The 12,311-nt window shown below is 40.1% G+C and overlaps 1 protein-coding gene across 2 annotated transcripts in view; it reads right to left on the reverse strand.

Annotated features, from left to right (window-relative positions):
- rab11fip4b (RAB11 family interacting protein 4 (class II) b) overlaps nt 1–12,311 on the reverse strand; it is a 58,048-nt gene that overhangs the window by 40,053 nt on the left and 5,684 nt on the right. For both annotated transcript variants that reach the window (XM_069697296.1, XM_069697295.1), the window contains exons 2-3: nt 12,149–12,236; nt 10,276–10,355 (exon numbers count right to left, since the gene is read on the reverse strand). In XM_069697296.1, coding sequence (XP_069553397.1) covers nt 10,276–10,355; nt 12,149–12,236 — 168 coding nt within the window. The remainder of the gene's footprint in view (nt 1–10,275; nt 10,356–12,148; nt 12,237–12,311) is intronic.

The following is a 12,311-nucleotide window of genomic DNA, read 5'->3' on the forward strand; positions in this document are numbered from 1 at the left end:
CACACACACACACACACACTACATTAGCATGGTGGTGTTGGCTGAAGTAATCAAACCCCAATGAAAAGAATCATTTATCAGAAAGTGGAAATAGGATCTAACTCTATGTTTTTGTGTGTACTGATGCTGTTACATCAAGCTTCAGAGATGATAAGTGTGGGGGGGGGGGGGGGGGGGGGGGGGGGGGGGGGGGGGGGGGGGGGGGGGGGGGGGGGGGGGGGGGGGGGGGGGGGGGGGGGGGGGGGGGGGGGGGGGGGGGGGGGGGGGGGGGGGGGGGGGGGGGGGGGGGGGGGGGGGGGGGGGGGGGGGGGGGGGGGGGGGGGGGGGGGGGGGGGGGGGGGGGGGGGGGGGGGGGGGGGGGGGGGGGGGGGGGGGGGGGGGGGGGGGGGGGGGGGGGGGGGGGGGGGGGGGGGGGGGGGGGGGGGGGGGGAAAGCAAAGTAAGAAAGAAACAAAAAGATGGGGCAGTAAACAATACAGAAATGATGAGGCCTTAATGGAAAAAAACAAGATTGAGAAGAAATATGTTTAATGTATATTTATGTGATATAGACTACATGCATATGTATTAAACTGGAGAATAGGACAGTGCAACAGAAATGAGTGAGTGCCAGTTGTTCATAACATTTATAGTCATTGCTAGTCAGTGAGATCATGGGAGAAAGGCCGTCGTGTATGTGCATAAGAGAGAGAGAGAGAGAGAGACAGATGGAGAGAGGAGAAGAAATATGGAGAGAAACAGAGAGAGGGAGAGTTCAGGGTGAACGAGAGATGTGTCTGTTCATTAGCAGTCCTGCCTTATAGCTGGATAGTTACAGGATAATCATGTCGGTTCGGTGTCAGTGTGTCCTTGACTGTCATTGGTGGGACTCTGCTGGGCCTTGTCTCTATTCCAGACTGTGTGTGTGTGTGTGTGTGTGTGTGTGTGTGTGTGTGTGTGTGTGTGTGTGTGTGTGTGTGTGTGTGTGTGTGTGCGCGCGTGTGTGTGTGTGTATGTTTGTATAAATATGTGAGTCTTTCAAAACGTTAATTAACCGTTAAGCCCCACACACTGGTGCCAAAAGCTGGGTGGCAGCATTGCTTGTGTATTTTTCAAATCAATAATGTATTACTCCCTTCCTTTCCAATAATCATCCTGTTGTGTAATAAGTTGAACTCCACTTGAGAATGTCTAACTGAGACAATGGTAACAGCAATGAGTTCTGCAACAACCTTTTTCTACCATTTTCTACACGGTTACTGACAGCAGGAACACAAAGAAAACCATGATTGTTGAAGAGATTCAGTGTTGCAGCAACATGCACCTCGGCCAACTTTCTTTGAACACGAATGCTCCGGTGCATTTCTTTATCGATACTACTCATTGATCACGCCCTGCTTGCGCATCCTTGCAAGTCCACAATATTGGGTTGACTGGCTGTTTTTCTCAAGGGTATTTTCCAAACTTCTGCAGCACTGATTGATATGAGCAACAAACTGAGCATATTTTCCACTCAGCTGCGTAACAGTTTCTGTTTTTTCATGCAATTACATGACTGTTTTCCAGATTCTGAAAACACAGATGGTCTTGCTCTTTCTGTGGTCAATACAGTGCAGATATAGAAATTCAAACTGAAGCACAGACAGTGTTATTGCTCGTAAATAAGAAGCTTAGAGTCAGTTTTCAGCCATTTAGACCACAGACTTGTGTGCTAGTGAAACTTTACAAATGCAATATGAGCAGGCTTTGAAATTTGAATAGTTGTCACGATACCATAAAATCACTCAAAATTAAGATAATTTAGTGCACGTCCTCTTGCTTTTCTCGTAATGTAAATTGTCACGAGAACTTCAGAAAAAGTGAACTCTTGATGAACAACATTAAAATGGAAATATTATAGGCTTTTAAAATCTTCAGAAAACACAATTTACGTGTACTTGATGTTTTTGAGTGAGGCAGCCCCCCCCCCATACCCCTCCTCACAGTGCAGACTCCCACACATGTCTCTGGTTTGTCTTCGTTGCTGTTTCCATCTGCTTAGAGAAAGGCCAGTGACTGATCTGGAAGTGAGGCCTGCTGAGTGTCACTCGTACTAATGGGTTCTGTCACTCACAACCACGGGTCAAATGGCTCACCAATACATTAATTAGATAAAGGTGTTATCTGTTTTCTGACTTTGCTCTTCTTTTAGCGCTTTCTCTTTGTCCACCTCTTATCCTTTTTTGGTTTTCTCTAGTTTTTTTCCCCCATTCTTTCGTCTCTCTGTGGACTTTTTCTCTTCATCTGCATTCCATCTACTGCTCTTATCGCTTTCCCATTCCTTCACATCCATCAATTCACACACACCTACCACCCATCTATTTTTCCCTTTGTCATCATATGTCTGCTCCTCTAGCTGCCTTGTCTTTTTATTTCTTGGTTTTTTTTCTGCTGTCGTCACCACCTCATCATTTTCTCTTCACTCAGAAAGACAAATACAAGCTCACATACACAGTTTTCACATGCACACTCCCCTTCCATAACTTCCCTGGGATGACCTAAAAGTCAATATAGGGCACTCAATCAATATAACAAATAAATACAAGGAATAACAATAGATATCTTAAAATGAATTAACTTGAAATTTACAAAACTTCTATATTTACATTAGGAAAATATTAATTCCACTTTATTTCTGGATGTTTTTAAAATCCAACAAAGGATATAATCTGAGTTTACTCTGTATACGTCTACATGGCTGTCTAAAATGACATTTCAAAATGACAGGGCCGTTGAGGAGGGCCTGGGCCATTAGCAGACATCACAGAATAGGACACACTGCCATCACTGTCCTGTAATTACAAGAAAATGGTAAATCTAAAAGACAGCTTTTCATGATGTGCCATCACATCACATCATACCAGATGTCTTACAATGTGGCATCGCATAATTTGAGGTTTCCATGGCTGTCAGCAGAGCTATCAGCCAACTGTGAGGCTTTTAATGTGGTCAGAATATTTACACGTTGGTTTCAGGTTGTCCAAAACATCACATGTCGGCAGAGACATTCAAGGAACTGAGAGTGTGCTTAAAAACTAAAACAGACACAGAAGTGACACACTAAATCCTCTGCAAATAATAGGAGCAGATTTTGCCCAAATATGCAATAAAGACAGGAATCTGTGGATTTTATTAGAGTGCAATTCTTAGATAATATATCAATTATTTTCATTGAACAATTGATGCAACCAGAATAACAGTTCTGCTGTACACCCTGCTGGGAAAGCTGGCTGAGTCATATAAGTGCAGCTCATACGATTCTAAAACTATCTCTAATTTTGAGATACTTGTATCTGCTGGGCGATGTAGTCCCTCCAGCATGTTTTACATCTGCCTGCAGACTATTCCAACTGAATACTACCCACCTCCTGATTGTATAATGTATATTATACTTGTTTTGCCCTGAGCCATGTTTTTTTTTTTTTTTTTACCACATATGGACTCAAAGATGCTGATGTAAAGTAAACCAAGTTCTTCAGAATTAAATATAAAATAGTCACAACACACATGACACCAACTAAAATTATGGTTCAGGTTTGTTCAGGTTGAGGCACCGAACCTCTCAGTTGAGGTTTGAGAATAACTGTTTACAATAAAACTACAAAGTGCTGTTAATAGGAAACAGGATGTGAAAAGCAATCCGCTTGCCACACTCACAGTTTGTACACTTAACCACCAACTACGACCTCCTCCCAATGAGGTTTTAAAATGCCATAACGACTTCATATTTTCACTTTTGCTTCAAATACAAAAAAGTCTGAATTTGTGCAGCTACAGAAGTTTCTTGTCAGGTAAAAGCAAGCAGGCAATTTTAGGTATGTTGCACACACATGTTCCTTTAGATAGTGCATCAACATGAAGCACAAGAGGGAAGCATTTGGTACTCGTAGTTATTCTCTGTCTTATAGTCGTATTGATTAGCCTGGTGTTACCCGACCCAAATTCACTGCATGAATAGACAGGGATTTTTCAGTCTATTGGGGATTGTTTTCAGTCGTTGCATCCTAAAGGGCGTAGACCTCAGGTTCATTTAAAAACTGCTGGACCACCCTTTAACCATCGACCACCATATGATGTATGTTGAGCATCAAAACAACTAAGACCTTCGCCTAAAGTGAGCAGAGTGCAACACCATGATGGTAAATGGCCACTGCAGACTTTTTTTTTTTCCTTTTTCCTTTTCCAGGCACTGTTTTTGCTCTGGCTTTCAGCTGTCATTGATGGAACTACAGACACTGGACACAACTTCATCATCCCCACTGGTGCCTGATTGGTCTGCCCTTAGGAGTGACTGAGTAAACCTTCATGCAAACAGGGTTTCCAGACAATAATTACAGAAAAGACTGAAGCTGTGTGCAATAGGTGGGCGGAGCCAGGCTAGGCATAGGTTACTTTTGCATAAAATGGCCCCGTAATGAGCTCATGAACCACTTAACATTTGCATCATTGCACTGCTGGTTGTGAAGGACAATACCAACTGATGCATAGTGCATGAGCAAAAGCATGAATACATTGTAAACAGGCTGAAGTTGACCTTTAAACAAGCTTCTGCTAACTCAGAGATAGACTGTGAAAAAGCCCCTTCACTAACAAACAGCCAACGCACAGCTCAGCTGTAAGGAGGGCTTATGATATAAGGAAGTTTTCATGTTGCAGACATTGGCAGGATGCTGCAGCCAAGTCTGCAGCGCAGCTTGGCTGGGTGACTTACCCATCGACAAACAATGATTTAACAACTAACAAACTGTGTACTCTCTCGCTCTCTATTTCTTTCTGTTTCCCTTTTCATCCCCTTTGTGTTTTTCTTTGTTTCAACTTTTGATGTTATTACACTCTCATGACATTTGTCTCAATTCTAGCCTCCCTGCCTTACTTCCCACCTTGTCTTAGTTCTTTAATCAGACCATGATGATTGCAGAGACTGGCAGAGAACTGTCCTCCTCAGTGCTAATGTGGAGGGAGGAGAGAAGAAAAAGGAGGATGGAAGAGGGGAAAGATGGAGAAATCAAAGAGAAGGAGAGCAAGAAGTAGTATCCATTAAAGAAAGGGGGAAAAGGAAGAGGGAATTAGTTGATAGTGGTGAATACAAAAATAAATAAATGAGGGAATGAATAAAAGAGTTTGAGAAAAAGATGGGAGAATAACAAAGTACAAACAAAACAGAAAGGATTGCAGCACCGTGCTGGGGAGTGATGGATAATAAATAAAAGCAGGAGTCAGCTGTACATATGAAACAGAAGACAGGGGATACAAATACAGGGAAACAAAAAAAAAATAGAGAAGAGGTGACAAGATGAATTCACAACAACATTTTTGTGCTTATGTTTGACCTGTAAACACTACTTGTGCAGTCCTCAGAGTCACACACACAAACAAACTTCTCTCTGATGATAACCCAGGGAGGATGCGTGTTCACTGAGAGCACAGCGATCAAACAAAACAAGCAGGAGATGAAGAGCACACACAGAAAGAGCAGACGAGCTCTGGCAGGGAAGAGATTAGAGGCAGAGAGCTCAGATGATTCCTCTGACCTGCTCGGGAACCCCAAGGAGAACAAAATTAACATCTCTTTATGTGAGGACAAATGAAGTGTAAATTATTGATTATTTTTCTGCAGTGGTTTGGCAAATCTGGGCCACCACAGAGCTTTCTCATGTTTTCAAGATCAAGCTCAATGAAGTTCCCTGCTGGTTAAGAGGACTGGTGTGTGTAACTGAAAACAACATGCGTTTCTTCTGTAGTTTGGGCACATAACTATCTCTCAGTGAATGTGAGATATTAAGAGGGCTGCAAATAACAGTTATATTCAATATTTTATTAATTGGCCAAACATTTTTTCAGTTAACTGTTTGGTCCATAAAATATTACAAATGGTTTAAAGAAAAAAAAAAAAGGCATAATATGACATCATGAAATGCCTTTTGTCTGACCAATTGTCTAAAACCTAAAAAAAAAATACATTAATTAATATAACATTACACTAAGAAAACCAGCAAATTAACAACCTGATATTTTAGCATTTGAAAAACATGTAATTAATGTTCTTTCCATTGACAAATCGATTCATCAATTAATTGCTGCAACTGTAAAATGTGAAAGGTCCAAAAAGTTGGTCCACGCTCTTGTGCATTGTAAAAACCAGAACTAAGAGGAGAGGAATCGAAAACATACATGAGTAAGGAAGAAGTCAAGACTTTTAAATGAATACTACTTTTTCTCTAATATCTCCGAAATCTGTAAATGTGCTACTACATGCTTACATGTTCATTATAAATACTTTATACGGTGGTGAAATGCCAGTGATATGTTTAAAGCTCGTTGCGATACGCAAGTGTGGGCAAGAATGAATTATTACTGCTTAATAAACATGCTTACACCTAACTTGTTCACCCTCATTTGTTTGTGTACAATGTAGTGAGAAAAATCTGTCTACAGTGACAACATGTTTGAAGACTTTATCCATTCTCTGCGTTTTGCTCCAGTCCATGAAATATATTATTTACAGGCTTCTCCCATCTTTTATTCTATTGATCCTGCAATCTCTGCCTCTTTGGCTCAGAAGCTGAGCATCTAGGCCAAGTCAAAACAGGCACGTAATCAGGCACACCAATATAAAGATATGCGAGTGCAGGGGAAAGACTCAGCATGGCCAAGGCAGGTGCTGAAATGAATTTTGGCACGTAGCAAAAACAGATTAAACTGGGCGGACACGTACATACTGTGTGCGCGCGCGTGTGTGTGTGTGTGTGTGTGTGTGTGTGTGTGTGTGTGTGTGTGTGTGTGTGTGTGTGTGTGTGTGTGTGAGAGACAGGAAGTGAAAGAAGAGAGGGAGGAAAGGTGAGAAGTGTCTCATTATTACAAGAGACATTGTGGGAGAGGATTTATTAGCTTGCTCTCTCCTGCTGCTTGGCTTCACACACTGAGAAACATACACAAATACACACACACACACACACACACACACACACACACACACACACACACACACACACACACACACACACACACACACACACACACACACACACACACACACACACACACACACACACACACACACACACACACACCTCTATATGGCCACCCTGGGGAGCTCTGGCATTCCTCTGTCTCCATGCTATGGCAACACAACTTTACTCCTGCACATTTTTCCCACATATGAGCACCCAGTCTCAAATAACTGGGCTTCTGTGGATCATAAATATAATTTTAAAAATATGCCACATGTTTTCATCCAACAAAAGAGAAACAGACGCCTATTTAATGTGAAAAAAAAAAATCAGATAAGGAGTCGTTTACAAAAGACCCCCAGTAAACTCAAGAGATGTTAACAAAGTGCTATCTATGAGTGAGAATGTTAAGTATTAACAAACGAAAGCTACTTCCAGCAGTAGATTTAGATACGCTCTGTAAAGACCAAGACTGATAGATGGAACAGAGAAAGTACCTGCAGATTATGCTCTGTACTCACTACTGTTGATATAACTATTGTAAACCAATACTGTCTGATCGCCTGGCTGAAGCTTCCACTGAGTCTAGATGACCTGGTAGATCATCTATGCAGCAGTTCCTAACTTTAACAGTATTTTTCTCAAAGGAAAAATGTAATAAAACATCAAAACAATGCGAAAAGAAGAAAGTCTTTATCTAGAACACAACAGTTCACTAATAACAGCAGAGCCACATCTTGTAGCTCTCTGTAAATGAGCCTCTATGTTGCAGCAGGATCAATTCAGTCTTACATCAGATCAATTATGTATAGCGGCCAGAAACGTTGTTCTCATTCCCATGGCTGTAAACAGACCTATTATCACTTCAAATGGCATTTAAGTATGGTGAAGTGCATAAAGAGTTTATATGAAAGTGTATACAAATTTTGTTATTTAACTCTGAGCTGGCGAAGGCTGGTTTGCAGTAAATTTCTCTGAAAGATCTCTGGTGGAGGGAGAGAGGGAGGAGACAAGAAAAAGGAGGATGGATGAGGGGAAAGATGGAGAATTAAAAGAGAAGACGAATGCTAGTTCTTGCTCTACTTCTCATTTAATTCTCCATCTTTCCCCTCATCCATCCTCCTTTGGATTACTGAAGTGTGTGTGTGTGTGTGTGTGTGTGAGAGAGAGATTTGTTCTCAGGCTTCGTTTGCATAAGAAATCTTGATCCCAGTGAGGAGAGGACCTAAATAAATAAACCTTTACTAGCCTTGACTAATGTGATTTAAAATTGTTTTAGTCCTCAGAAAAGATGTCTTTAACTTTATGTTCATAGAAGGTAATTGAGATAAAATCGTCTGTCACTATATGTGTCAGTTATATGTATGTATATTCCATATACAGTATATAGTGTTGAGGTCATATGTTGTATTTTCTAGACAGGAGTGTCTCTTTTTTCCATTAAACTTTCTACCTTAAAACCGCATAAGGTTACAACCCTCAACTCCAGTTAATTGATTTGTAACACTGCCTATCAGAGCCTTAAAGACATATTACATGACTAAATGCCATTCTATGGCTGCCAGGCAGCCGGCGAGTCTTTGTATAAAAAGTAATTACTCTAATTAGAGATTAACAAATTGAAAAGTGTTTTCAGTTGTTCATTTAAAGAGCTGAAGGAAGTCATGGAAAAAAACACACATCTTTTATCCAAGTCTGTGTTTACAGTGGAAAAGTACAATAATGTGCATATTTCCAACCTGGAAAATGATGATTTATTGTTTCCTTCCCAGTACTCCCAAAGACATATCCAAGGTCAAAACACATGCAAGAGCCAATCACACTTACCTGTCACCTTGTGGACAAAATAATAAGCAAAGCAATCCTGGATCAGGTCACAAACGTCTTCCTAGAGTCTAAGATTGTATGACTGCCACCAGAAAATAATTTCTCAGACATGTTTCATGAAGAAGTGCACAAATGAGAAGTAATTTCCGAAAAGGGAAGTGCCTTTGTTCTGCCTGTCAAAGACACAGTCGGCAGCAACCGTATTGCATTTCACGCAGTGTGAATATTTTAAGAGCACTTCTCCATTGGTATCATGAAATGTTACACTGAACCAATAGAAATGAAAAGCCTCTTGACTTCTCTAAGCACAGAAAAACTCCGGAGAGTCAGTTTCATGATGTTGCAGACACACATCAGAAACAATTACAGAAAAAAGAGAACGGCAAAAATATTTGGTGCAAACTGTTGCAGAAAGCACAACTGTTATTTCTCGACACTAGCAAAGTTAAACTGACATGAATTAAATTAAGTTGCTATTCGAAGTATTAATGTGATTAAAGCTAAACAGATCAAGCATCAAATTCCCCAGAAGATAGCACCAGGAACTTCTAAAAATGTGTCAAATGTGACAAATGTAACTAAGCGTACCCATTCTTGAGTTTGAAACTCAGTAAATGAAAAGGTGTGGAGACAATACTGAGTGAAAACAGAAGCGAAATACTACGTCCGTAAATGTAAAACTTTCCATCTGAAAAAATTATTGAAAGATACAATTTTATTTTCACAGTAAAATTAGGAAACTTTCCAAATTATTTGAACAAGCGTTCTTAAAAGCCAAAATATTGCATTTAAAGGCACAAATCAGTTTAAAGACATGGTCCTAATCCTAGAATTTATCATGGCTGTTCATACTAATAACATACAGTATGTGATGCTGATGTACAAGAACGACTGTTGTGTGTCTGCTGCTGAATTGTCTCGTGTGGCTGACAAACATCTGCAACTGAACACTACCACCAAGTGGACAAACTAGTGTAGCACAAACTACACCATTTACTGTGTCATTGTTGTTGCTGCTGTCTTTTAACATCATTCTAATATTTTTTGTAAAATTAATCAAACTGTCTACAAGACACTGATGAAAAGGTCTTGGATGGAACTATTGAGGCTGAAATTAGGTTCTGTAGTTTCTAGCTGTGCCACAGTTAATCTGCTGCTGACCTCACGTGCTGCAGTGATAATAATCTAGATTTATTTTGCAATAACAGAGAGAATTTAAATTCATCTATCTTATCACCGTAATTTAGACCAGAGGGATATTACATGAGTGTCAAACAGTGTTTAGGAAAAATAATTATTTGCAGTGAGCCAGCAAAACTGTGCACACTTAATAGAAAACACACACACACACACACACACACACACACACACACACACACACACACACACACACACACACACACACACACACACACACACACACACACACACACACACACACACACACACACACACACACACACACACACACACACACGTACCTCATTGCAAGTCTTAGCTAGCTCGTGTGGCCCTTTGATGAACTGTGCTCCACTTTTCCTCTTCAGTATGCCCACAGAACCTGTGGAAGAAAATAAAATGTGCATGACTCATCTCAGGCAGTGTGAGGTTCTGCAGAGCAATTGTTTGTTACCCAGTATGCTAAAACCACACGCATTTACTGCTGAATACACAATACATACTGTATTTACCTGCTTGGTGCATGGTATTGCAGCGGACCACCTGTTTTTGAGGTGGTTTAAAATGGGATTTTAATCTGTATGTAAACTGTTTTATTCACCTGAACAGCACTAATTATATTTACTTTTTCAAATAAATAAATATAAAAACATTTAAAAATTCTAAGAAGGAAAAAAGTAAAACTGTCATATTCAAAACCACATCCAAAATGAAGGCTAATACATTGTTATCAATATTATAAAGCTTACAGTTTTTCTCGTGAAGAGAATTATATTCTTTGTCCTCCCTGTAGCACATATGTATTGCATGCTCAGGTGCCACCTGTTAAAAGAATGCTATACAGGTAATGGCTACTGTAAATTTTATTTGGTATTCAACGCAGTTATGTTCTGCAAATCTTCCAAAAGCAGCAAAACATTTAGCCTCCCTTGTTTGGTAAACCAGAAGAAGCTGAAACAACAATATGAAACGTACTATGAGGCTATGTAAAATCAAGGAGGTGCAGATTTAGACACCTTCTTTTTTTTTTACACACTAAATCAGTGTTAGCACCCAGACTTGGTCCCTGACGTGTCCTGGTTGGCCCAAGTTCATCGTGGATAAGCTGACCTGGTTCCAGAGGGACTCTCAGTGTGGACAGAATAAAAAAAGAGAACCGGAATACGAACGAGGAAATATGATGAGTTAGCACAAACACTATTGAACTCCACTTGGCTAGGAATACTAGTGCAACACATCCATATGCTGAACTAATCAGCAAAATGTATTAGAGCACAACATTACCTCCTGTCTAATTTTTAAACTAAAATAAATAGAAACACAATAATAATAATAATTGTAAATGCACTTAAACAAGTTTGTTGTTAGTATTTTTCAGAAATGCCATCAGTTATCATTATTTATATAAAAATACAAAAATACTTTCTCGCTTATTTACTTGTTTCTTGGGCAATGGATGCTTTATGTGCCAAAGAAAGCCTCCAAGATTTCTGCCTTCACCCCAATACTACAGGGCTGAATTGGAGTTTTGAACAATTGTTAGAAAATTGTTGCAGTAAAAGCAACATTTTTATTGTTATTGTGTGCAACCTTTAAACTAATAACTCTGGGCAGTGTGCCATATAATTTCGTTCATGATAATACCGGTATAATTTTCCTCTGCCGTCCTGGCAGAGCAGCAGCTCTCCTGCACCGCTGCACCCTCAAATCCCCCCTCAGTGCTGCATACAGAGTCCGAATCTCACTTTGACTAACTGTTGTTTATAAACGTAACGACTGAGAGATCATTTTTGTTTAGTTTTTCTGAATATTTGAAGGCATACTGTTATGTTTATGCTGACATATAAAATCTATTGCACTTATTTTGTTGAAATAGTATTATATCAAAATTAATCAAGTATTTTCAGTATTTCGTTATTTTTGTCAAGATGATTATTTTCGCAAAAATACCCAGCTATATACTGATATTATTTTAGGGCCATATTGCCCAACCCTGTGCCCTGTGATTCATCATTCATGATTTGTAGCTGATACAACCGACCATGATTGGCAACACACACGAACAAAACGCACACTTCCAAAAGCAGTCATGCACGTGGCCACATTCAGTGAACGTATACACTCGCATACACAAAATGTAGTTCATCAGGTGCCATATCATGAGCTCAGTTCTACCTGTCATGGTGAGCACACCACAGCAGAAGTCTTTAAAGTGGATCCTGCCATGACAATCAGGGTCCAGGCAACTGGCCAACTTCGTCGCCTGAGGAAAAGTACGGAGAGAACATGAACGCTATCTGAGTATTCCAAACACATTTCTGATTGCGCAGGAAAATTA

This window comes from Brachyistius frenatus, unplaced genomic scaffold, assembly GCF_029030835.1.
Source record: "Brachyistius frenatus isolate BFR_SWC_R1_liver_20210118 unplaced genomic scaffold, ASM2903083v1 Contig_23, whole genome shotgun sequence".
In the NCBI taxonomy this organism is placed as follows: domain Eukaryota; kingdom Metazoa; phylum Chordata; class Actinopteri; family Embiotocidae; genus Brachyistius; species Brachyistius frenatus.